We start from the raw sequence: 24,414 nt of genomic DNA on the forward strand, positions 1-24,414 counted from the left end.
CAATCTCGGCTCACTATAACCGCCACTTCCCGGGTTCAAGCAATTCTCCTGCCTCAGCCTCCTGAGTAGCTGGAATTACAGCTCTGCACCACCACGCCCAGCTAATTTTTGTATTTTTAGTAGAGATGGGGTTTCACCATGTTGGTCAGGCTGGTCTTGAACTCCTGACCTCGTGATCTGCCTGCCTTGGCCTCCCAAAGTGCTGGGATTATAGGCGTGAGCCACCGCGCTGGGCCCTAGTTTTTTGTTTTTAATTACTTTTATTTATTTATTTATTTAGAGACAGAGTCTTACTCTGTTGCCCAGGCTGGAGTACAGTGGCAGGATCTTGGCTTACTGTAACCTCTGCCTCCCAGGTTCAAATGATTCTTGTGACTCAGCCTCCTGAGTAGCTGGGATTACAGGCATGTGTCACCATGCCCAGCTATTTTGTGTATTTTTAGTAGAGACGAGGTTTTACCATGTTGCCCAGGCTGATCTCAAGCTCCTGACCTCAAGTAATCTGCCTGCCTTGGCCTCCCACAGTGCTGGGATTACAGGCAGAGCCACAGGTCCCGGCCTTGTTTCTAAATTTTTTTTTTGTAGAGACAGGGTCTTGTTATGTCGCCCAGGCTGGTCTCAAACTCTAGGGCTTAAGTGGTCCTCCTGCCTCCTAAAGTGTTGGAATTATGGGCATGAGCTACCATGCCAAGCTCAGATCTTTATTTTAAAGGTAAAATAGAAAATATTTTGATAAATTTCTAGCATAAAGTTGGTTGCGGATCACACCTATAATCCCAGCACTTTGGGAGGCCTAGGCAGGAGGATTGCTTGAGCCCAAGAGTTCGAGACCAGCCTGGGCAACATGGTGAAACCACATCTCTACAGAAAGTTTAAAATTAGCCAGATGTGTTGGCTATAGTTCCAGTGACTTGGAAGGCTGAGGCAGGAGGATCAATTGAGCCTGGGAGGTTGAGGCTGCAGTGAGCTGTGATTGTGCCACCACTGCACCCCAGCCTGAGAGACAAGGGAAGACCCTGTTTCCAAAATATAAGTATAAATATATATATATATATATATATTATATAGTGTGAGGTGAAAATAGAAAGTATACTGGGTAGAAAATTGTCCAGTGAATTAAATTGCGTTTTCTAGAGCACTCCAGACATTTCCTCAGTGAAAAGCCGTTGCATAGGGCCCCGTTCTGAGTGTCTTCCAGTAGAGGGAACCTGAATGTTCTCAGGGTGAAAAAACCACCAGGTTAAAATGCGCATCCCGCTGGCAGGCCCGTGCCCTGGTTCCTGGGATCCCTGGCGTGGGTCCTGGCAGCTGGACCGGGGCGTGGGGGGGATTTGCCTACGCAGCTGCAGGACATGCGCACTTAGTAGACCAGCAGACCTCCGAGCCAGGCGTGGGGCTGTGCGAGGACGCTGTTCTGTGCAGTCAGGCCATGGGGTCACGAGAGGTGTCCAGATCCCAGGAGGAAGTGAGGAGGCTGCTGGGGCCTGGAGGGAGAGGCTGGCCGCCCAGCCTGTGGCAGATCCTGTAGCAGGGAGGGCTGGCCCAGGCCTCTGTGGTCTGTCAGCCTGTGCTGTCTGAAAGCCACAGAGTTGTGGGGGCGGGGACCAGGAAGTGGGGCCAGGGGTGGGCTGTCTGGGAAGGTTCTCTGTGCTTAGGAGGCAGGCATTGTTGAGGACTGAGCCTCAGGGATGCTGTGTGGCTGGAGATACAGCAGGGCTGCTTTCCAGGGAGGGTGCCCTGAGCCGAGTGCAACTCTGGAATCTTCAGGTGTGTGGGGTCTGTGGGTCGGGGCCTTCAGACTCGAGTTCAGAGCCCCCGTGTGGCTTTGAGCCTCAAGGAGGTGGCAGTAGAGGTGCCCCTCACAGGCGGCCGAGGACAGGGCCTGCTGTTCTCAGTAGAAATGAACACAGAGGCGGCCTGAGGTCCTGTCCCTGGGCTGACTGCAGATGCTCTCCCGTTTTGGTTTGCTGGAAGTGGCTAGTTTGGTTTGGTGGTTTGGTGATTCGGTTTCCTGGCCTGCATACATCACTAAAGGTGTCTCAGGAACATTCTGCAGCAGCCTGTGGGGCCCTAGTGTGAGCAGGACTGGCACTGTGGGATGACGGGGCATCCTAGGTCCTGGTTTATCTTCCCTGCTCCCAGTGGCTGCTGTGTGTGCTCCTCGGCTTCCCCAGTGTGATGTTCTTGCCTCAGTTTCCCCAGCGTGACTCCCCACCTCAGCTTCCTCAGCATGATGTCCTTGCCTTAGTTTCCCTAGCATGACATCTCCACCTTGGCTTCCCCAGTGTGATGTCCCCGCCTGCCATCCTGTCCAGCAGCCAAGAGCTCCTCTGGGCTCAGCCAGGACTGCTGATTTGCAGTCACATCCTGTATCGGGTGCAGCCTGGAGCTTCAGGGGTGTGACGCCTTGGGGGTCTTGGCACCAGCCTCTTGGAAACACCCTCTGGAGCCCCGCCTTGGGCAGCACTGCGTGGCCTCGCCGTGTCTCCTCTCCGGGGCCATTTCATTAATACTGTGTTTGCGGAGATTCTGTCTCTCGTCTTTGGAGCCCCCCTCCCTGTACAGGCGAGCTTCTTTCTTTCTTCCCCCTTTTTTCTTGCCTATTAAACCGCCTTTTAAAACTGAAAAAAAAAGAAAAACTGTGTTTGTTCTGATGTGGAAGCGGGGTTGCCCTGGGACCCCTGTGGTGTGTGGGGGGTGTTGATCCCTGGGGCTTCGAGGGTCCCCTCGGGGCTGGGTGTGTCGCCCGGGCCTGATCCGAGCCCTCCTTCTGCCGCAGCTTTCCGGGCCCTCCTGCAGATCCGGGCGGTGCGGAAGAAGCCAGGAGCCCTGTCCCCCGTGTCCTTCAGCCCTGTCCTGGCCCAGAGCCTGGAGCACGATGAGCACTCTGTAAGTGCCGCCTCCTGCCTGCGGGATGGGCGGGCGCGAGAGGGGTGTGAGTGCCTGGGCCAGGCCCGAGGCCCAGACGGTCCAGCCGGCAGCCCCGTGTTCTCATCTGTCCAGTGAGCAGGCTTGGCCCCCATGGGTGACCATGAGGCATGAAGGGGGTGGCCAGGCTGGGCCCTGGGATGCCGCTGCTGGGAAGAGTGCTGCTGCCGTCAGTACCCAGAGCCTGCGACAGGGCTGAGCGCAGTCGAGGTCTCCAGGTGCTTTTTTTCTTTCTTTTTAAGGCAGGGTCTCGCTCTGTCACCGAGGCTGTTGTGCGCCCAAGGTGGTGCAATCTCAGCTCACTGCAGCCTCGACCTCCCAGCCTCAAGCGATTCTCCCACTTCAGCCTCCCAAGATGCTGTGGCCACAGGCGTGCACCACCATGCCCAGCTCATGTTTTGTATTTTTAGTAAGATGGGGTTTCCCCATGTTGCCCAGGCTGGTCTCAAACTCTTGGGCTCAAGTGCTGGTCCTGCTTCAGCCTCCCAAAGTGCTGGGATTATAGGCCTGAGCCACTGCCGCTAGCCCGTGGTTCTTAGTGAATGAGCCGTGCTCTTTCCCTCATGAGTTGCTGTGCAAGGGGCGCTGGTGACCCTCCTCCCACGCTCCAGGCCCTCTAGGCTCCCTCACCGGGGACCTTAAGGGCAGACCCTGCTTCAGCCACACAAGGAGGTGGAACCCTGGCTCTCTCCAAGGAGAGAGACAGAGACACGGAGAGAGATGCACAGAGAAACACAGGGACGGGGCGAGAGAGAGGTAGAGAGACACGGGGAGAGACAGAGACAAATATGGAGAGACACAGACAGGGCAAGAGATATGTGGAGAGAGAAAGGGAGAGAGACAGATGTGGAGAGACACGGGGAGAGTGACGGAGAGATAGGAAGAGACAGATGTGGAGAGACACGGGGAGAGACGGAGAGATAGGAAGAGACAGATGTGGAGAGACACGGGGAGAGAGACGGAGAGATAGGAAGAGACAGATGTGGAGAGACACGGGGAGAGACGGAGAGATAGGAAGAGACAGATGTGGAGAGACACGGGGAGAGAGAGATGGAGAGATAGGAAGAGACAGATGTGGAGAGACGGGGAGAGAGTGACGGAGAGATAGGAAGAGACAGATGTGGAGAGACACGGGGAGAGACAGAGACGGGGATGGGTGGCAGGGGCTCTGGTGGGCGGGGAGCAGAATGGGGGAGTTGGACAGTGACTGGCTGGGCCTGAGTCTCAGGCCCACTGCTCCCCACTGGCACGTGCATTGTCAGATTGAGTCCCTTTCTTGGCTCTTAGCTGCAGCTGTTTGGAGCCGTTGGTTCTTCCAGGCCTGCTGCCTCTCTAAACAGAAAAGAGGAGCAGAGCCTCGAGGACTGGCGTTCACAGACACCGCCTTTGCTCTTGAAGGCTCCTCGCAAGCTCCCTTGATCAGGGCCTTGACCTGGGCCCCGTGGGCCTCCCTGGCAGTAGGTGCAGTGTTTCTGAAATGGGACCAATTTCAAAAGTCTGGAATTTCGCTTAAAACCCAGAGTTTGGGATTGTCTTTTAAAATCTGACATGGTCTTGAAGCTAGAGGAGAAACATGGCTTGGGGGTCCCTGTCAACCCGGGTGCGCTAGGTCCCTGCCATTGTGGGGCTCCTGGGACTATGCCCTCCGCACTTGTGATGTTGACTTTGATTTGGAAACGCTGTGTGCACTCAGGTTTTTGGTGGCGAGAGAAGCAGCCCCTGAAGGATTTGCCTCTGAGAGAGTTTCCTCTCTCAGGCAGGGAGAGATGTATGCTCAGGCATGGCTAGCTTTATTGTCACTTGTTTTTGCCCCTCCCCGTTTGTGTCCTGGTGGCTGAGGGCCCAGTAGGCCCCTCTATGTTTGTCCCTCTTAGGCTGAGCTGAGATTCCCCTACAGTGCAGGGCGGCCGGGGTCCGAGGTGTGACCAGGCAGCTCTGACCTCCAGCCACCCAGGGAGCCGTCCTCCCCTCTGCACGGAGTGAAAGCAAATGCTCCTCGTCACCTGCCAGGTTCCTGTCGGAGCCGATTCCACATAGTGCCAGAAACAGCCACCACGGGCGTTCTGTCCAGCGAGTCCCTAAAGATGATGGTGGGTGGGTGGGTCTGGGGCTGACTCTTCTCCCCAGTCCTCTTGAGGGGTTTGTCATTGTGATGAGTTAGCAGCAGTGCCTGGGCACTGGCTGGGGGACTTTGACCGCAGTGGCTTCAGGATCCCTGCCCTGCACCCACCCCACATTAGGGAGCGTCCAGCTGCCCTCACGTCCACCTTGGCCCAATCTGCTGCCCAGGTGACCCAGACTGTGAGGGGCCAGGCACTGCGGGTGAGATTGGGCTCCACAGCCTCCCCAGTCCAGCAGCACAGCTCCTGGGAGCTCCCTAGATGCACACGTGGCCCGCCCAAGGCCCGAGTCAGAACCCGCACTTAGGACGTTCCCAAGATTCACGTCCACTGGAAGCTTTTGAAGTTCTGGGCCGCGGTGTGGCGAGAGGACAGCCAGCCAGAGAGACCTGTCCAGCCCACTCCAGGGCCACGTGGGGGTGGTGGTTGTAAAACATTTGATTTTTATCTTGACAGTGTCCCTTTAAAAAATCAAAGCCGCACCCCGCCTCCCTGACCAGCAAGAAACCTAAAAGGGAAACAGTAAGTGTCTGGTCCTCCGGCTGCGTTTTTTTGCCCCGCCCTCATTTTTAAGTCCATGACAAGTAGGGGAGATGGTTTCCGCCCCAGGCTAGTGTCTGATTCGTGTAACCCATCCGCTCTGCTCTCCCGGTCACGGCCTCCCTACTCAGGGAGTTTGTGGAACCAGAAAAGCCTCGGTCTGTGGGCGCAATTGGCCCCGCCGCCCTCCCCTCAGCTTTGCCTCCGCCCCGCGTGGCCCCCGTGCCGTTTCCCTTTTTTTTCTTGCTGGCAGTGGAATGGACATTGCAGGCGGAACTAACGTCGCTGCTGCGTGTTGCAATCGCGCCCCACGCATGCTTCTCGGCCCCGCGTCCCACTCCTTCACCCTGCGGGTTCGAGCTCTTTGGGCTGAGGACTTTGGTTTTCTTGGGCTGTCCCTGTGCCCCAGGGAGCAGGCAGGGGGACCAGCACATGACTAGCTGGAGCCTCCGTGGCCCAGGCAGACCCAGCCGAAACCTTGCGGGCCTTGGTGTAGAGAGGTGGAGGCCTCTCCGGAACCACCCAGAGCGCATTTTCCTTTCTAGAGGGTGAGGGGCTTCTGTGTAGTTATTTATCTTTAACTTGGAGGCAGGTACGGGAGCAAATGTGGGGGACATAAAGGTCCAGAAAAGCATCCCAGGCTCAGGGCCTGGGCCATGCCCACTCCCCGATTTCTCCCCCAACTCCCCGTGGTCCCCAGGCACCCCCCCCATTTCACCTTCCCTTCCAGGAGCTCGGTCAGGCAGGCCCGGCTGTCCTGAAGGGAGCAGTGACTAGCGGTTTGCCCCTCAACCTGGTTTTGTGGGGACAGAGCAGGGGCCCCTGTAGTCTGACTTCCGTTCCCCAGAACCTGAGCATTTTCCTTCTTCCTCAGCCTTGTCGATTCTGCTCCCAATGAGGGGAGAACAGTGGCTCTTAGCCACGGCACCCATTAGAATTGCCTGGAGGAGGCCAGCCCCCAGAGGCCCGGGCGGGGCACAGCTCCCGACAGCTCAGCTTTCCCCGGTCCAGGACACCCCGACCGTGTCTCTCGCCTCTGGCATGGCTTTGCTCTGCCCCTGCTCCCAGCTCCTGTCTGTCACTAACCCTTCACTCTCCACCTGTGGCCAGGCGGGACTGAAAGCCAAGGAGGGGCTGGTTGAGGCCAGGGCTGGGGCGGCTCTTGGCAGATGCCCTCGTGCCCATCATCCCGGGCACCAGCATGGGCGTTTGGGCATCCGGCCCCGTGCTGGAGCTGATGGCTGAGGCAGGGAGTGCGTCAGTGCTGCCAGGGAGCTCTTGGCCACCCTCTGAGGATGGGGGAGTCTCAATCCCCCAAAGGACAGAGTGGACAGGAGGTCATCAGGAGGAGGGTCTGGGGAGCAGGTGGTCCCTGGGCATGAGCCCCCTCACGCACCCTGTCCCTACAGAGCTCTGACAGCGTCCCACCTGGCTACGAGCCCATCTCGCTGCTTGAGGCGCTCAACGGCCTCCGGGCTGTCTCCCCGGCCATCCCCTCGGCCCCTCTTTATGAAGAAATCACCTATTCAGGCATCTCGGACGGCCTGTCCCAAGCCAGCTGTCCGCTCGCCGCTATGGACCACATCCTGGACAGCAGCCGGCAGAAGGGCAGGCCGCAGAGCAAGGCCCCCGACAGGTGAGCGGCAGCCGGGCTGGGTGCATGGCGGGGGGTGGTGCCACGTGTGTGGAGCGGGCGTATTTGTGGTTTCAAATCACTTTATGATGTGTTCCTTGTGGTGATCCCCCAGAAGGACTCAGAGACCCCACATCAGGTTAGACTCGTGGATAAAGTTTCTTACAGCAAAGAACGCAACAGATGAGGCAGGAAGGGCGTCTGGGCAGCCGGAGGCTTTGACCCCCCACCGGGGCTACACCGGCGTGCAGGCGCATACACACTGTCGAGCGGGAAACTGCAGGGGTCAGTGCTGTGTCTCTACTGAGGGGAGCCCCTTTGAGCCTCTGGGTTCCCGGACTTCACTGGGGGACTGGCCACATAGGCCCACTCTGCGGGTGACCAGCCAGGGCATCTGAAACTCGGGACCTGACAGTGACCCAGGCACACTCACTGCTCTTGCCGTTCGCCCGTGACAAGCCACGGGGCGTGGCTCTCCAGGAGATGATTGCATCATCCATCACTCATACGACAGACTTCTGAGGGCCCGGCTCCTGGGGTTGGCCACGGCTCATTTGTGGTTCCCCTGGAGCCTCGAGGTGTCTAGAGCGGCGGCTGCCAGGGGAACTCCGTGCCTCAGGCCTGTCGGTTCTCGTAGAAGAGTTTCAGGAAGGCGGGGTTCTGCAGGGCCGTCCTGGGCACCCTCCATGCCCACGAGGAGGCAGTGCCAAAGCTTAGAGGAAAGGGGGCCTCTGTCCCTGCTGCTTCTACCCGGGAACCACCAGCGGTTTCTCCTCCTTCAGAAAGAAAAGGAAACCCAGACCTGTGCCAGTGTGTGGGAGCCCTCTGTCAGGCGGGTCTGTGGGGGCCGCTGCTGCCTGTTGGCCGTTGGGGTTGGCCCCCGTGGCTGGTGATGCCCTTCTCCAGGCAGTGCCCTTGTGTGGGTTCTGGCAGGTGTGTGCAGGCCCCCAGGTGCCCTGCGTGGCTTTGGTAGGGTTAGCCTTCCTTGTTGCTGTCCTCTCACCCCTGCCCACCCTCCTCTGTCCCCAGCACCTTGCGGTCCCCGTCTTCCCCCATCCATGAAGAGGATGAGGAGAAGCTCTCCGAGGACGTGGACGCCCCTCCCCCACTGGGTGGTGCAGAGCTGGCCCTGCGGGAAAGCAGCTCCCCTGAGGTGAGGCCCCCCCAGGGAAGCTTTGTGTGCCCGCCCTGGCCAGCCCTCCTCCAGCTTCTGTCGCCAGAATCAGACCCCATCCCACTGCCCGCCTGGGCACTCCCGCACTTCTAGGCCCTTGCTGAGCTGCGTGGCTCCTTAGCCTCGGTCTGTGGATGCAGCAGCCCCGGTGGAGCGGCTCTGTGGGTCCCGGGAGGGCCATACCTGATGGCGGCTTGTCCTGGAGGGGTGGCCGAGGCTCTCTTCGAGCTCCAGGCCACTTTACGCTTTGTTTTCTAGAGTTTCATAACAGAAGAGGTTGATGAGTTGTCGTCACCAAAGCAAGGTGAGCCCCTCCTTCCGTGGGTACAAACCGCATGCAGAGACCAGGCAGCCCTGGCTCACTGGGGTCTCAGGGCTCCAGGTGGCGTTGGGCCAGCACCTCTTCTGCCCCAGGAACGCTTGGCCAAGAGGCCTCTCTTGGCGGCACTGGGATCCCGGCTGGGAGGGACTGAACGGGTGACAGGGTCAGGCCGCGCTGTTCGCCCTGCAGGGCCGTCTGCCTGGGATGGGGAGCACCTGCCAGCGTTCAGTCCTTGTTTCGAAACATGAATGTGTGATGTTTCTATGATCAAAACAAAAAAGCCTCATGCTTTGAACATCCGGGACACAGTGTGAAAAAGGGGAAAAAAAGCCCCGTGCGGGGGATGGGAACGAGGGAAATAGACGAGAAACACCTGGCTTTGGGGTCCCTGGAGAGCAGGTGGGGTCACGGTGGAGTCCTGCTGGAACCCAAGCCTGGGGCCCCCACAGTGGCTACAAAGCTCTTGGGTAAGACGGCCCTGAGCCTCCTGCCCGGAGGGACCTGCCGGGACCTGGCCCCTGCCTGCAGATCCCTGACCTCGCCCTCCACCTTCAGGGACCCGAGCGCCTTCCATTGAGAACGTCCTGCAGGACGGCAGCCCCGAGCACTGTGGCCGCGGCCCACCTGCTGACATCTACCTGCCTGGTAAAGGGACTGGGGTCTGGGGGTGAGGGGCTGGGTGCCTGTCTCAGTGTCCAGGGAGGGGGCCCTGCTCTGATGGTCGGTGCATAGCAGCAAGGGCTGGTCCATGAGAGCCCAGTTCTCTCCCTGGCTCTAAGCCATGCCCCTGCTATTGACCCTGAAGCAGGATGCGGGCCAGGGCCACGGCCGCAAGGCAGCCTCGTGCAGGGCCTGGCCCTTCCCTCCCCGGGGCCACCTTGGCCACAGGAGGCGAGAGAGGCTGCCTGTGAGAGGCTGGGGTCCTTTTCCCTCTGCCTCCTGCTCCCTGCCAGGAGGGCAGATCCAGCCCCTCTGGGATCACCACATCTTCCCCCACCCCTGGTCGTATCAGGCGTCCACAGGCCCCCTGCTGGGTGCCAGGTGAGCTCCTGGCAGTGCCTGAGAGCTGCAGACAGAGCAGGAGCAGGTGCCACATGCTGTGCTGGGTAGCGGGGGCCCTGGGCCACAGAGAGCAGGGGCAGTGTCTTCTGGGTCACCCTGCCCCAGGCCTGACATAGGCCACCTGATGCAGCAGCACATCCCAGGCCAGGGCACAGAGGACGGGCGGGGGCACCAGGCGCCAGCGGGGGGCAGCAAGACCGGGAGAAAGGGTTCCTCTTTTCACCTTGTCCAGAGGCTTGGGCCCAGGCCCGGTCAGCTAAGCACCTTCGTGCTCTGCTCTGCTAGGATAAGATCCTCAGTTTCGCATCCTAAGCTCCAAAGACCGGGAGGGAAGCGGGGGCTCTCAGACTTGTGTCTCAGCGCCTGCCGCGAAGCTGTCTGTGGCTCTGAAACTGGGATGAACAGCTACAGCGGTGCGTTCAGACATGACCCCAGAGCCACTGCGTAGGGGCAGGGCTCCTCCCTTGCGGCTGCCAGGCCTCCTCACCCCCTTCCTGGCCCCAGGGCCCACCATTGCTCAGTCCTCCTGAGTCACCCGGTGACCTGGGCCTGGCTTTGGGTGGCTGTGACGTGCTTTAGTTGGAAAGGGGCTCTTGTGTCTCTGGACTCTGGCTGAGCAGTGGCCTGTGCTCACGGGCTGGGAATGACAGGCTACAGGAGCAGGCACTGCCTCTGGTGCCCTGACGGCCACAGCAGCCTGCCCCCAACAACTCACAGCACAAGGCGTGTTTAGGACCAGGTTACCTTAAAGTGACACAGAATTCAAGTAAGGTCTTTCAAAGGACCTCAGATATTTCATTCTGATGAAAAACTTGGGGGGTGATCGGGGAGGGGCCAGGAGGACCTCAGCTTCTGGGAGCCACGAGCATGACGTCTGATCCTGCAGGGTGGCCCCGTGGGGCAGCATCTCAGAGGCTGCGCCTCCCCTATGTGGCCAGGCCTGGGAAGGATCAGGACAGCCACTGCCGGCCCACACAGATGAGGCCAGGACTCCGAGTCTCATGCCCCACTCCCAGGGGAGGGTCTCCGGCCTTCTTCAGGTCCACAGACGGGGGCAGGCAGCAGTCATCTGTGGAGGTGGCAGAGGAGAGGCCGAGTCTACATCGGGGCAGCCTGAGGTGAACTCCTGGGCCCCGGGCCCCCTGTTGGAGTCGGCTGCTGCTGAATGCCAGCAGGTCAGCCTGACGGCCTCAGTTCTGAGCCACGGAGAGCGCATCTGCCTTTGGGGGCCATGTGGTGCCATCTCCATGGCTGTCAGCCTTGTCAGCACAGGTTTCTGTGTGTTTTTAAATCCATGTGGTGGCCCCTCTGTTCCAATGGCTTTTTCACTTGTCAGAGCCCTGGACTGTCTCCGTGTCTGTGTGTAAGGCATGATCACACACAGGAGCCTGTGGTTTCTCATAGGGGTGCAGCCGCTGCCTGGCGGGGTGGGCAGCATCAGTGAACCCTGGTGTCCCTGTAGATGGGAGGGCCCCTGAGATGGTGAACCCCGGGGCCCTGGTGTCTTGGAGTTTCCCTGGGCTCAGTCCTGTCCGGCCCCAGCCCCCCACCCAGGGCCTTCACTCCTGAAACCAGAGGTGGACTTCGCCCGCCAGGTCCTTCACGCGCCCTTCCCTAGGCTGCGGCGGTGGGAGCTGCAGGAGGGAGGGGCAGGGCCAGTGCGCTCCTCTGCATTGAATTCTGGCCGCGCTCTGCCTCCCAGCTGTGGTTCTCCTTCTGGGTTCTCTGTGGTTGCAGCAGAGCATTTGTTTCTACATGGCCTTGACCCCGTCCCCAAGCTGGTGCCCTTGCTGTGGCTGTGCCGGCTGCTGCGCGCTTGCTAACCGAGCTTCCGTCTGTCTCTCCTCCTCTCCGCGCAGCCCTGGGGCCCGACTCCTGCTCTGTTGGTATAGACGAGTAAGCCGGTACGTGACCTTCCAGACGCGCTTCGGGGGCTCTGACGCGCGTCCTTGGAGAGAGGAGCCTCCCCTGCTCTCTGGCGGGGTTCCTTCTGGTTTTCGGGTCTTCGTCCGCATCCGTCTTCCCAGGGGCCCTGGATTCCGAATCCAGAGCTCTCCAGTGGCTGCTGCACCTTTGCCCAAGAAAGTGGCCTCCTGGGGGGTCCCGACTTTTGGGGCCAGAGGGCTCTCCATCTGGACTAGGCGGCCAGTCAGGCTCTTCTTCCAGCCTTGAGGGGCTCTGGAACAGTCCCAGCCCAGGCAGGGAGACAGACCCAGCCCAGGCGCGCCAGAGCCACTGTCCCCTGCAGGAGGCAGGAGCTTGAAGGATCAGGGCAGCACCGTGGAGGGAACCCCAGGGAGATTTGGGATGACGTGTCTCGAGGGGAGAGCCCCAGGCCTGGGTCTGGCCTTGTTCCCGGTGGTTCCACCATGAGTTCCCATCGGTCCTGCAGCAGATGCGTTAGGGCGCTCGGCAGGTCCTCTCCCGTGTTGTGGTCATGGCTTTAAGTAACAACTCATGGGGAAAAGAATGCGCCCCAGATTGGGAGAGCCCCTGTATCACCTGTTTCCAAGCTCAGTTCCCGTCTCTTGGAGGGAGTCTGTCCTTGAGGGGCCCTCTGGTGCCCAGGGCATAGTATCTTGTATCCTGTCCTGAGGGCGTCCGCTCACACAGCCACCTGCTCCCTCCTTCCCTTGTCAGCATGGCCTCCGTGGGCCTGGCGTCACCGTGGGCCTGGCAGAGAGTCCCTTGTGAGCTGCCTTTGTGCCATGAGCTGCCGACTCACTTGTCCCTCCCAGTACTGGAACCTTGTGGAACACCAGCACTTAGTGATAGAAGGCCCTGTGAGGCTGGCACTCCCCTTTCCCACCCCAAGAGGCCCTCCCCATCCCGCACAAGAGGTGCCCTCTACCAGGGTGGCCAGGTGAATGTTTTACAGAAGGCCGCTCTGGCCAGGCAGTGGTTCACACCTGGAATTCCAGTACTTTGGGAGACCAAGGGGATAGATCACTTGAGCCCAGGAATTCAAGATCAGTGTGGGAAACAGACCCCCTCTCTATAAAAAATAAAAAATTGGCTTGGGCGTGGTAGCTTGTGCCTGTGGTCCCAGCTACTCTGGGGGCTGAGGTGGGAGGATCGCCTGAGCTGGGGAGGTCAAGGCCCACTCCAGCCTGAGACCTGTCTCAAGAAAAAAAACACACACCCATTCCAGCTTGAGACTATGTCTCAAAAAATACACACACACACACACACACACGCGCGCGCGCGCGCGCACACATGGGGGAGAGAGAGAAGGCAGCTCCAAGAGTGCTAGCAAAATGTAGGCGGATGGATTGGTGACCCTCTGCCTTCCCGAAGGGTCTTGGCACACATGCTGCGTGCAGCTCTGGTCTGCCGAGGCCCGTGCAGCCTGCTAGGAAGTGCCTGGCGGGGGGGTCCAGGCTCTCAGAGGCCCTTTCCCCTTGGTGGACTTGAGTCAGAACTTTGCTTCTTTTGACTGCGCTCTGCATTCCCACGAACCTCTTTCTTCTTGAGCCCAGCGAGTCCCTCTGTTGACTCCTCTCCTGAGCCATCATACCCCTAGATTGAAACGACACTCAGCACCTTTCAGAGGGGCCCGGCCAGCGCGTCGGTGGAAGGTGCTATGCGAATGTTACGATTCAGGTCAAGCTTCCAGAGGCGGGAGTGCCGGTGTGTTCTAGAACAGGGCTCACAGCCTCGGAACCCTGGTCTCGTCGCAGTCCCCGAAAAAAATAGCCGCCCTTCACCTGAGAGTGGGGCCTGGGCCATGTCTACTGGGAGCCATGCGTCAGGGCTGGTGGCTGGGTATCGGGCAGCCCTGAGGCCATCGGGAGCCTGGCCCCATCCCAGGCTCCGCACCAGCACTGTTGCCCAAGCCCCAGGGACGCCAGACCTATTCGGGGACAGCGCCTGGCGGCATCGTGCAGGCCAGTCTGGGTATTGGGGCTCTGTGGGAGGCTCCTCTCTCTGCCTTGCAGCAGCCACCTGGGGCCCACTGTGAGCACAGGCTGTTCTCATCCAGGGCTGCTCCCCACCCCTGCACCCTAGGCTGACTGAGTTCCACTAACCCAGCCAAAGGACCTTGGCAGGACAGCGGCTGTTACATCCCAGGAAACTAACCAGGGCAAGGGCAGGAGACCCAGAGGGCAGCAGCCACGGTGCTGTCACATTCTGACACGGGGCTGCAGCTCTGCTGCTGGTGTCGGGGGAGGTGGGGTCGTCTGTCCTGAGAGGGACACAGCGTATTTGGCACAGCCGGAGAGTCCTCCGGCCCTCGGTGTGCTCTCATCTGAGTGAATCTGCTGTTCTGGCCACGGGCGGCGGGAGTGGGGGTGCCGGATGGCCCAGCCCCTTGGGGGGGCTCCAGATGGGTAGGAGCGGGTGGCGCGGGACCAAGCATCCGAGTGTGACCCTCCTCCCCTCCCTCTGCTCCCACCTGCAGGATGGCCCACCTCCATGGAGATGGCCCACGGCCTCGGCACCACCAGCCCCACCTGGCCTCCACTTGGTGGCCCCAGCCCCGATCCCAGCACCGCCGAGCTGACCCCACTCTGAGAGCCCGGCCGAGCTGGCAGCATGGAGCCCTCAGCTCCCCAGACTTTGCCGAGGGGCTGCCCCGGACCCCGGTGTTGGCCGGCCTCTCCTGTCTGCATGCCCCCGCGGCCACCAGGCTCCATGGGGCCGTGGTGACCCTTGATCAAAGAGCACAGTGGACTGTTCCCTCCAAGTCTCCCTTTTCTACAGTTGATATATTTGTAACTGGTACAAGATGAAGGACAGCAGCTTTCCATCCCTCGTTCAGAGCCCTGGTTCCCCAGGGTCCCGCGGGCTGAGCGGCTGGGGCTGGGGCTGCCCACGTGCGGCCTGTGCTGGCTCTGCCTGCCCCCGCAACACTGCGGTCACTGCCCCAAGAACTCAGCAGACCTGCAGAAGAGATTTACCAGTGGTTGAAGCACTGTCTTCACAGATGTTCAGGGGCAGTGGGGGGCTCCAGGCACGGTCAATGAAGGAAACAGTGCCTGTCCGCCCACCCTGCGTCTCATTGTGGCGACCTGGCTGTCGCTGCTTTTTGTCCTCTGCCGTGTTTGCGTGGCCTCAGTGCCCTCTCTGGTGCGTCTCCGCTGGGGCCCTCAGTGCTCGGGGCCTGGGGTGCATGGGTGCCGCCCTGGGCAGTTAGTATCTCAGCCCGGTGCTGGGCCTGATCGAGGGGCGGAGACATAGCAGCTGCCAGCATCCAGTGACCTTGTCACCCAGCTCCATACCTTCTCATGGTGCTGGCTTTGGTGACATCACCAGGTCTCTCCAGGTGCGGGGGCTTCTGTTCGACAGGCTACTGCCATGGAGGACCTGGCGGCCTCCTTGTTCCCCTTTGCCATTGGAATGTCCCCTTGCAGGTTTTTTTTTTTTTTTTTTTTGGGGAGAGTTGCACTCTTGCTGTCCAGGCTGGAGTGCAGTGGCGCTATCTTAGGTCACCGCAACCTCTGCCTCCCGGGTTCTAGTTATTGTCCTGCCTCAGGCTCCTGAGTAGCTGGGATTACAGGTATGTACCACCATGCCCGGCTACTTTTTTTGTATTTTTTTTTTTTTTTTTTGTATTTTTTTTTAGTAGAGACGGGGTTTCACCGTGTTAGCCAGGATGGTCTCGATCTCCTGACCTCGTGATCCGCCCGTCTCGGCCTCCCAAAGTGCTGGGATTACAGGCTTGAGCCACTGCGCCCGGCCCTTTTTTTGTATTTTTTAGTAGAGAAGGGATTTCTCCATGTTGGTCAGGCTGGTCTCAAACTCCTGACCTCAGGTCATCCACCCGCCTTGGCCTCCCAAAGTGCTGGGATTACAGGCATGAGCCACTGTGCCCGGCGCCCTTGCAGATCTCTTTGATTTGGTTCTATAGCAGGCTTCTGTGGCAGGACTGGCTTGGGGAGGAGGGAGCCAGCAGCAACACTGGGGAGTGGGGTCCCAGCTGGGAGGCTTGGCCTCTGGGCGACTTCATCCTGTTTTTTTTTTTTTTTTTGTAAGGTAAAACTCCTGGGCAGCAGATGTGCAAAGGGAGAGTACCTGGGCCTGGTGACCCAGGGCTGGAGCTGTCCCAGTAGAGCCCTGGGCCGGGAAGGTATGTGCTGCTCCCTGGCCCCAGAGGGCTGCCCTGCAGCCGGGCCTGCGGATAGGACAGCCGTGGGGCAGCTCAGTGCCCTCCCCTGAGGCTCACGGTGGCTCTGAGCACAAGCTCTGCCTAGTGGGCACTTGGGGGAGACCCAGCAGTGAATAGCACGGTCCCCACACCCAGGCCAGCCACCCCTCCTGCTCGTGCACACGCACGCACATGCTCTCACCTGTACACGCTCACACATGCACGCCCACTCGCACATGCTCACATGCACACGTTCACACATGCACACACGCTCACACATGCTCTCACCATACACGCATATACTCAATGCACATGTTCCCATGCATGTGTGTGTACTGGGACCGAACATCTCCCACACACCTCTCCCGCCCCACGCACCTCTCCCCGCCCCACGCACCTCTCCCCGCCCCACGCACACACACACACTGCACCACCCCCCCGACCAAAGCCCCAGCCTCTGGCCATCGGTCCTGGTGCCAGAGCTCTGCGTGAAGTTTGGGCCGCAGAGTGGCCTGCTGGGACTTCCATGTGCTGCCGTCTGATGTGTTCAGATGGGCTCACCGTTGGTTCGTTTTTACTGTATATTTATAGTAATAAAATCATGCAGCAATATCCTGTCTGCTCCTTCCTCTGGGTGCAGCCCTCGGGATTGTGGCTATTTCCTGACCCGGAGTTTTGCCGCTGGGTGGTTGGTGGTGGCTCCCACACCCTGGCAGCTCCATGGCCTCTGCCCGGCTTCCCTCCGGGGCAGTGAGCAAGGTGAGGGCTAATGAGAACGGGCAGCTCCCAGCCATCCCTGTCAGGGCTGGTTGTCTGGTTGGAGGGAAGCCACAGCCTTGAGGTTGGGCTGTCTCCTGAACAGGTGGTGCGGGAGCCCAGGGCCTCCAGCTGTGAGTTGTCGTTCTGTCCCCATCTCTAGCCCCAGCTATTTCAAGGCGTTTGCTAAGTACCTGCTGTGTGTCAGTGGAGGCGGAACAGTCGAACAGCCGAGGGCGAGGGCCTGGCCGCAGGCCCCTGCCTTGCAGGCAGTGAGATGCCCAGCAGCTCATCAGAATCCTGCCAGGTGTGGTTACTATTAGGAAGAAAGCGAGCGTGGTGGTGAGACGAAACCGTACAAGGACTCACTTAACCGGGCGGCAGGGAGGGCCTCTCCGAGGAGACTTAAACAGCCCTGAGGGCTGAGGAGGAGCTGGCCCTGGAAGAATGTTCCAGGTGGCAGGAGTGAGCCTGGTGTGTCCCCTGGGGACAGCTCCTGGCTGGAGTGAAGGCTGCTGGATAGATACTGAAGAGCTTGTAGGGGCTGCTGGAGTGTTTTTATAAGGGGGAGTCGGAGTTTTAAGAATAGGTTTCCAAGCAGAGGGGCAGTGCTAGAGCCCTGTGGCTGGTGGGTGGAGCCTGGACGGCGGGAGCAGGTCTAGCCACCCATGGTTGTGGGCTTGCAGGCTGGAGCCCAGCCCCAGGCCTCTGCACGGCCCCTGCTCCCCGGCCCAGGGAGTGGCCAGTGCCCCAGGGCACCCACCACACCACCGCCTACCACTCAGGGCCCCAACTCCTTTGGCGCAGGTCAAGCTGCCACCATAGCCCTTCTTCGACTGAAGACTGTGAGGCTGGAGGGGAAGCCCATGTTCTGGCCCATCAGTGCCTGCCCTGAGAAGGCTGCCACCCATGGACCCTGCAGCTGCTCTGACACGCCTGGGTCTGGCCCCATCCCAGTGTGGGTAGAGGGGTGCCCAGGGTGTCAGACAGGTGCTTGCATGGGCCAGATTGGCTCCCCATCTACCTCCCAACAGACACAGCACTTTTTTTCATGTCTGGTCTTCGGAAGGGGCTGGAGCAAGGGGAGCCTCCCCTGCCGTGCGCCAGCGTCCCACAGGCCCTGGGCACTGGCAGGGCTTGGCTGCCTAGGGGTGGGGGCCCTCTTTGGGTGGAAGGACCCTTCCCCTTGCTGCCCTCTCGCCTTCTGACATGGTCGCTCACCCTGGAATCTGGACTTCCCCTGCTGCCTGCAGCTGTCCCATGTGGCCGCTGTCCCATGTGGCCCCTGACCCACTGGTGGCCATAGGAGGAGACAGAGGTGCCCTCTCTGGGTTCTTATTCTCCACATCTGACACCACCATGGACCTAACAGGTGAGTTTCCAGTGCCCACCCTCTGCCTACCTCTCCTCCTGCTTGGCTCCACTCAAGGCAGCCTTCTCTGTGCCAGTGAGCTTGGCCTCACTGCACAGCTCTCCTGAGACTCTGCCCCAGCCCTGGGCACCCATGCTGTGAGTGCAGGCGGGTGGTTCATGTACTTAGCAAATCCATTCCCCCCGTGGGGAGGAAAGTGGCCTTGGGCCCTGTTGCTGGTGAGGTGAGCCTTGCCATCATGGAGTTCAGCGGACCTCGCGCTCTCGGCCTGTTTCTGATGTTTCTGAGCCTGAGACATCTCCAGGACAAACACAAGGTAAGTACCTCAGGCTCTTGTGGAATCGGGATCCTGTCTCTGTCACTAGCTGCTGGGTGTACTTAGGCAAGTTCTGTCCCTCTCTGAGCTCCAAGTTCCTCATCGTAAATTGGGGAAGCCCCTCTTCCCCCAACAGCACGGGGTGCCTGGCATGGAGGATGCTGGAAAGCTCCAGCCCCGGAATTTAAGTCACTTTCTGCTCAGCAAGCTGGGTCCACAGAGCCCCAGAGCTCCCAGTCGTCTGCCCTGACCCAGCGTGGACTCGGGGACTGGGGCGCTCAAGCCCTGCCTGGCCCTGCTTCCTGTGCTGTCCTGGATCGAGCCGGCCAGCAGGGTGGCTAGGTCGGGACTGCTGTCGTGCGTGGCAGGAAAAGGCCGTCGCCCTCCGGGCTCGGGTCCGGTGGCGCTGGCAGAGCAAGGCTCCGGGGCATTTCTGGCTTGTGTGGTCGTGCCAAGGGCGCCATTGCGGATGCACAGGGCCATGCGGGCCGGGTCCGCCTCCTGGGGAGAAACGGGTGAGCGCAAGGGGGATCGGCGCCATTGAGGGTGGAGAAACCGCAGGGATTTTCGGCTGTCTGCTTTGGAGCGCCAAGGAAGATGTTCGTCGACCACAGTGTGAACCTTGAGCCACCACGGCACCGACCAGTCGACTGGGCGATCCCGTCGGAGGCGGGGCCGCCGCCCGGGGTGTGCGACTATTGGGTGACGGCTGACGCTCACCGCCTTCCTTTGCACACCGCTCGCTGCACCTCTCGACGACGCGCCGCGGCGCTGCGAGGGGCTCGGTCCGGGGTGCGCCGGCGATTGGCGGGGGAACGGGACCCGGGGGTGCGGCCGCCCGCGGATTGGTGAGGCGCGGCGGGGGCGGGCTCGCGCATGCTCTTAAGTGGCAGCGACGGGGACGGGGTCAGTGCCAAGATGTCGACGGCGGCGGTTCCAGAGCTGAAGCAGATCAGCCGGGTGGAGGCGATGCGCCTGGGGCCGGGCTGGAGCCACTCGTGCCACGCCATGCTGTACGCCGCCAACCCTGGGCAGCTCTTCGGCCGCATCCCCATGCGCTTCTCGGTGCTGGTGAGGACGGGAGCGGGAGCGGGCGCGGGCGGGCCGGGGCGGGGGCGTCCGACGATCCCCCGGCTTTGACCCGCGCTCCCTTGCAGATGCAGATGCGTTTCGATGGGCTGCTGGGCTTCCCCGGGGGCTTCGTGGACCGGCGCTTCTGGTCGCTGGAGGACGGCCTGAACCGGGTGCTGGGCCTGGGCCTGGGCTGCCTGCGCCTCACCGAGGCCGACTACCTGAGCTCGCACCTGACCGAGGGGCCCCACCGCGTCGTGGCGCACCTGTACGCACGGCAGCTGACGCTGGAGCAGCTGCACGCCGTGGAGATCAGCGCGGTGCACTCGCGCGACCACGGCCTGGAGGTGGGGCCGCCGCCCGGGCCCCGCCCCCCGCCCCGGGGTTTGGCTCTGGCCCCGTGGAAGGCACCGATGGGTAACACGTCTCCTGAGGGTCCCCTGGCCGGGCTGGGTCGGGTGTCGCTGTCTCCAGCAATGGGGTGGGGAGAGGGGTCTGGGGCTGGGGGGCCGGGAGAGGAGGGGCGGTGGTGGGGGCCGGGGCTGGGGCTCCCTCAGGGCTGTGTTACATCTGCCTTGCTGCTGCCATTGCCAATCCTGGGAGTGGGGAGTGGGATCGGTGGGGAGGAAGGGATGGGGGAGGAGCGGGGCTTGCTTGGGGAGTTGGGAAACTTGAGCACAGCGGGGGTCGTAAAACTTGGAAACCTCATGGGGGGCGTGAAGGCTCTTGGTATTTGTGTTTTGTGGTCTGGAAGGGTTGGACTCCAGGTGTTCAGGCTTCGTTGGGTGGACGGGAAGCATGGGGTGTGGACCCCGGGTGGTGGTCTAGGTACGAGGGGGAAGTGCATGGGGTCAGCCTCCACACTTGCTTGGGGAGGAGGGGGCTGCACTGCTCCAAGGGAGCTGGTTGGCTTCTGCCAGGTCCTGCCTGGGTCTCCCATTAAGTCCTTGGCAAAGCTGGCTGCTCATACCCTGGCCTCCTAGCTTCCAGGCCCCTCCTGCCGGGGGTGCCATTGCGTGGCAGGCCTGGCCCCAACCCCTACCTCCTGTCTGCACAGGTGCTGGGCCTCGTGCGGGTCCCGCTGTACACCCAGAAGGACCGAGTCGGAGGCTTCCCCAACTTCCTGAGCAACGCCTTTGTGAGCACGGCTAAGTGCCAGCTCCTCTTTGCCCTCAAGGTGCTCAACATGATGCCTGAGGAGAAGCTGGCTGAGGCCCTGGCTGCGGCCACCGAGAAGCAGAAGAAGGCCCTGGAGAAGTTGCTCCCAGCCTCGTCCTGAGGGCTGCCTGGGCTGCTGGCACCCTCCCCTGGGCCGGAAGACTGGGAATTCCTGCCAAGTGTGGCTTCTAGAGTGTGTGTGTGTACCCCACTTCTGACTGCCTAGGGCAAAGGGGCATCCTGTCATCTCCACTGTCCCAAGCAGTCACTAGGTGGTGGCCAGGCCAGCTGGGACCCAGCCCATCCTCTCAGGCAGAGCAGGGTGGTCTGGGCACGCTGGGCCTGCCTCTCCAGCCTCCCAGGCTCAGACCCTCCTGTGTGTGTGTCTCATCCCGGCTGGTGGAGGCCCACAGGGACTGCGCACAGCTCCAGGGCCACTCGGAAGACGGGATGTGTGGGTGGAGGATGCCTCGTCTAGGTCAGCATTCCTGCCTCCTTCCTGAGCCAGCTCAGAGCCTGGGGGAGAGCCAACTTGGGGTAGGAAGTTAATACTGTTAATTTGGGTGGTTGTTGGATTTACTTTGCTAGATTTTCTCTTTCACCATGTGTGAACTGTGGGTGAGGTTTCAAAGTAGCTTCACCCCACGTGGCTTGGTTCCCAGGGACAGTCAGGGCCTCGGGGGCTCAGCTATGTACGACGAAGCTGTCGAAGGAGAAGACAATAAAGTCACTCCTCAGCTGCTCTGTGTTTCTCAGCTACTCTGTGTGTTTCGGTTCTGGATGGAGCCAGCTCAGGCCTCCTGCCCTAGGGGGAGGGAGGAGCCGCCCCAGCCAGAGGCATGTTTGTCCCCAGTGCTGACTGGGGGCACTCCCAGCATAAGCGCTGTGCCCATCAGCCAGGTTGGGGTATCTGGGCTGAGACCTTCAGGGAAGGCTCCCCTTCCTGATCCTGATGGCCCTGGCTGCACCTGAGCTGACCTGCTTTGCAAACCCGCCCTACACCACCATCATCTGCAAGCAGCTCCAGGGGCTGGTGTAGCAGTGCAGGCTTACTATGCAGAAGGACAGCAGCAGAGCCATCCCTCGTGGTCTCCTACAGCCTCACATCTGGAAAGACTCCAGTGGCATCGTCAGAAAATGTTCACAGCCCATGCCTGGCCTGGTGAGGGAGGTGGTGGTCCCAGCGCCATCATCTCAGCGCTCGGTGTGAGGGCAACATGTCGGGGGAGGCCCTGTCCTATGGCGGGCTGGGGATATTCTTGGCTCTCGAAGCCTTGTCTTGAGTCACGTGGGCTCCAGGAGCAAAGGCGCTCCCGAGCAGCAGGGGACACCCGCCGAGCAAAGGCGCTCCCGAGCAGCAGGGGACAGGGCAGTCACGGTTGCTGCACTGGCCAGGGGCTCATGAATTCATCAATTCATGAAATTGAACTGAGCCCTTCACTAGCTGTTCAATTTTATTTTCCAACAAATGGCATTTTCCAGGCGCCCCAGTCCTCACCCCTAAGGTCACACCTCAGTTGGCACCTGTGTGTGTGTATGGATATACTTTTCCCCCAGGGCCCTGCCTGGTCTGGGCCAGGGCAGCCCATGAACTCTGGGCCTCACCACCAGGTTCTGGGTGAGACCCTTGTCCCGCCTCAGTGCTGGCCCGAGGTGCTCGGCCAGGGCCGCAGCCCCTGTCTTGCCTCTGTCTGCCGGCTGCTCCCGGGGCCTGATCCTCTGGCCCCCACTGGGCCTGGGCTGCACGTGGCAGCTGCCTGCTTACTGTCCTCTTCACTCCCTGGCACACAGCTTCAGGGTGGACCAATCACCCAACGTCAGATTCTGAAAGAAAAAGCCCTGGTAAGAAGAGAGGGGGACAGGTGGGTGCGCACGCACACCTGCAGCTGCCCAGACAGGCCCTGCTGCTCCCGCCACGTGGGATGCAGGCTGGCAGACACTCACCGGCCCGCGGGCTAGGGCTCCCGCCACTTCTTCCCGTTCAGCACCTGCAGCTTCTCCAGGCTCTGGGTCACTGAGCACAGTGCTTGCCCTGCGGAACGATGACCTTGAGCCTCTCCCTCCCAGGCTTGGTAGAACTGGGTAGTGCTGCCCAGGGCTCTGAGCTGCAGGATGTGACCTGCCCCTCAGCCGTCATGGCCCCAGCCCCGAGGTCAGCCTTGGGGTAGAGGGACTCAAACTTGCTTTCCCTGGAAAGGGGTCCCCTGCCTCCCTTGGAAACAAGGAGCTCTTAGTCTTCAGCAAAGTCTGGTCCCCGGAAACTCACCCATCTCGTGGACACGGTCCTCCAGGGCTCCCGAGAGCTCGGGGAGGCTCATGGCCTGCAGGGACACTTGCCAGCCCTTGGCGTCTGTGGTGCAGGATGGAGTTAGCTGTGGGTCTGTGTCCCCACAGGCCCTGCTTTATTCTGAGCCCATGCAACCAGGAGAAGCTGCTTGGATCAGAGCCTCCCCACCCGCCTGGCAGTGTCGAAGCGACCTCCTAGGGCCAAGGCTGGGGAGCCCTGTTGTGCCCTTCCTCCCACGGGCTAAGCAAACACTACGAGGCCCGGGTCAGCCCAAGAGAAGACAAAGCTGTGCTGGTGGGGACCCGGGTCTGGGCCCTGGCTGGAGGCTGCAGAAGTCACTGGCGGTCTGAGCACAGCACAGGCAGCCATGGCACAATGCCTCCCACCCCTGGGGTAGGCGGTTTTCCCGTCACAGGTGAGGAAGTGGGCTTGGGTGCCCAGGGCCCCCTCTCCTTGGACTCTGGGATCATGTGCACACAGGGACCTGGAGAGTGGCTGCCGGCCAGAGAACCAGGCCAAACCCGCTGGGTCAAACCCCGCTTCAGGGCTCCCCACTTTCTCCTCTGCCCAGTGCGGAGTCAGGCCGCTGCTCTTACCAGCTGCGGGGAGGCCTGGGCCCAGGGTGGCTGCACCAGGGGGATGGTCCCGCCTCACTCGGGATGACAGCTCAGCTTGACAGGCTCTACCAGACACAGGAACAAGTGCTGGTGAGGGCAGAGGCCTGGCCGTCGCAGAGCCCCCACCTCAGACCTTCAAGGGGAGGGAGGGACTCTGCCCTGTCCCTGCAGCTGGCCTTGGTGAGCTGGCCCAGTGCCCCAGGAAGCTGTGCTAAAGAGCAGGAGGGAGAGCGGTGCAGATTCCTGACCCCGACTGCTGCCTGGCTCTGCCCGCAGGAAGGAAGGGCCTGGATGAAATGGGGGGGTGGCTCCAGGCGCTGAAATCCACCTCTCAGTTACAAAATCAGGAGGAAAAGATGTCTGGGGGCCCAGGGGCCAGGCGGCTGACCACTGGAGACCCAGCCCAGGCCAGCTCAGAGCCACTCACCGCAACTGGTCCAGGACAAGGGCAGCGTCCCGGGCCAGGGCCCACGTCTCCTGCAGGTGGGCCTGGAGGTCCTCGCGGGCACGGTCCTGCTCCAGCAGGCAGCTCTCCACCACGGCACGCAGCTCCTGCTCCTGGCACACCTGGCCCCGCATGGCCTCTACCTCCTCACAGCGCTGCAGGGGGGCGGGAGGCTGGGAGGTAGCCGGGCAAGCCAAACCCCTGGCCATAGCCCTGTCCTCTGTGGCCTCTCCCCTTGCATTCAGCTGACCCCTCCACACAGCGCCCACCTTTATCTGTCAGAGATGGGGCCAACTCAGGGGTGTTGCCCTGCCCCCCATCCCCCACCCACAGCCACTCACCTTGTGCAGCTGGATGGCGAGCTCCTGCATCTCAGCCTCCAGCCGGTCGGCGTAGGCCAGCTCCAGGGCGTCCCCGGGCAGACGGGCACTGCTGTGCCAGCGGGCAATGGCGGATGTCATTTTCCTCTTGGGCCCAAACAGCCTGCAGGGGGAACATGACCAGGACGTGCCTCAGCCTCCCAGG

At 61.1% G+C, this 24,414-nt stretch overlaps 3 protein-coding genes across 65 annotated transcripts in view; 2 read left to right on the forward strand and 1 right to left on the reverse strand.

Annotated features, from left to right (window-relative positions):
- The window catches only part of MGRN1 (mahogunin ring finger 1), a 63,754-nt gene extending 47,277 nt beyond the window's left edge, over positions 1-16,477 (forward strand). For 3 of the 13 annotated variants that reach the window (XM_005591139.4, XM_005591134.4, XM_074028798.1), the window contains 7 exons: positions 2,780-2,889; positions 5,505-5,570; positions 6,998-7,224; positions 8,251-8,374; positions 8,654-8,699; positions 9,273-9,362; positions 14,182-16,477. In XM_005591139.4, coding sequence (XP_005591196.3) covers positions 2,780-2,889; positions 5,505-5,570; positions 6,998-7,224; positions 8,251-8,374; positions 8,654-8,699; positions 9,273-9,362; positions 14,182-14,294 — 776 coding nt within the window. In that variant the 3' untranslated portion in view covers positions 14,295-16,477. Of the gene's footprint in view, positions 1-2,285; positions 2,640-2,779; positions 2,890-5,504; positions 5,571-6,997; positions 7,225-8,250; positions 8,375-8,653; positions 8,700-9,272; positions 9,363-11,638; positions 12,809-14,181 lie in introns of those variants that run through there. The other 10 variants (XM_074028797.1, XM_005591138.5, XM_005591135.4 and 7 more) reach the window with 7 other exon arrangements.
- A 2,743-nt stretch (positions 16,478-19,220) lies between these two features.
- On the forward strand, positions 19,221-21,282 carry NUDT16L1 (nudix hydrolase 16 like 1). 2 transcript variants are annotated; one of them, XM_045381603.2, is made up of 3 exons: positions 19,221-19,382; positions 19,469-19,799; positions 20,440-21,282. In XM_045381603.2, exons 1-3 carry the CDS (start codon positions 19,230-19,232, stop codon positions 20,532-20,534), a joined length of 579 nt encoding a protein of 192 aa, XP_045237538.1. In that variant the 5' UTR covers positions 19,221-19,229; the 3' UTR covers positions 20,535-21,282. The 2 variants fall into 2 exon arrangements, with proteins under 2 accessions (XP_045237538.1, XP_005591198.2); XM_005591141.4 differs by having other exon boundaries at positions 19,469-19,729.
- A 694-nt stretch (positions 21,283-21,976) lies between these two features.
- The window catches only part of ANKS3 (ankyrin repeat and sterile alpha motif domain containing 3), a 37,778-nt gene continuing 35,340 nt past the window's right edge, over positions 21,977-24,414 (reverse strand). For 24 of the 50 annotated variants that reach the window (XR_012429686.1, XR_012429689.1, XM_074028786.1 and 21 more), the window contains 6 exons: positions 24,231-24,372; positions 23,872-24,044; positions 23,424-23,509; positions 22,807-22,890; positions 22,485-22,645; positions 21,977-22,364 (listed from right to left, as the gene is read on the reverse strand). Coding sequence is in view for 42 of the 50 variants with exons in the window: in XM_074028786.1 (XP_073884887.1) it covers positions 22,314-22,364; positions 22,485-22,645; positions 22,807-22,890; positions 23,424-23,509; positions 23,872-24,044; positions 24,231-24,372 (697 nt within the window). In the remaining 8 variants the exon portion in view is untranslated. The remainder of the gene's footprint in view (positions 22,365-22,484; positions 22,646-22,806; positions 22,891-23,423; positions 23,510-23,871; positions 24,045-24,230; positions 24,373-24,414) is intronic. The other 26 variants (XR_012429691.1, XR_012429690.1, XR_012429685.1 and 23 more) reach the window with 3 other exon arrangements.

The sequence above is a fragment of the Macaca fascicularis genome, chromosome 20, assembly GCF_037993035.2.
Source record: "Macaca fascicularis isolate 582-1 chromosome 20, T2T-MFA8v1.1".
Classification (NCBI taxonomy): Eukaryota; Metazoa; Chordata; class Mammalia; order Primates; family Cercopithecidae; genus Macaca; species Macaca fascicularis.

Excerpts from the sequence above, each read along its gene's own strand:
- NUDT16L1 (XM_005591141.4), top strand. The coding sequence starts at position 19,230 with ATGTCGACGGCGGCGGTTCCAGAGCTGAAGCAGATCAGCCGGGTGGAG. Across the intron at positions 19,383-19,468 it reads CCATGCGCTTCTCGGTGCTG|ATGCAGATGCGTTTCGATGG; the intron begins GTGAGGACGGGA and ends GCTCCCTTGCAG. Across the intron at positions 19,730-20,439 it reads CGCGCGACCACGGCCTGGAG|GTGCTGGGCCTCGTGCGGGT; the intron begins GTGGGGCCGCCG and ends CTGTCTGCACAG.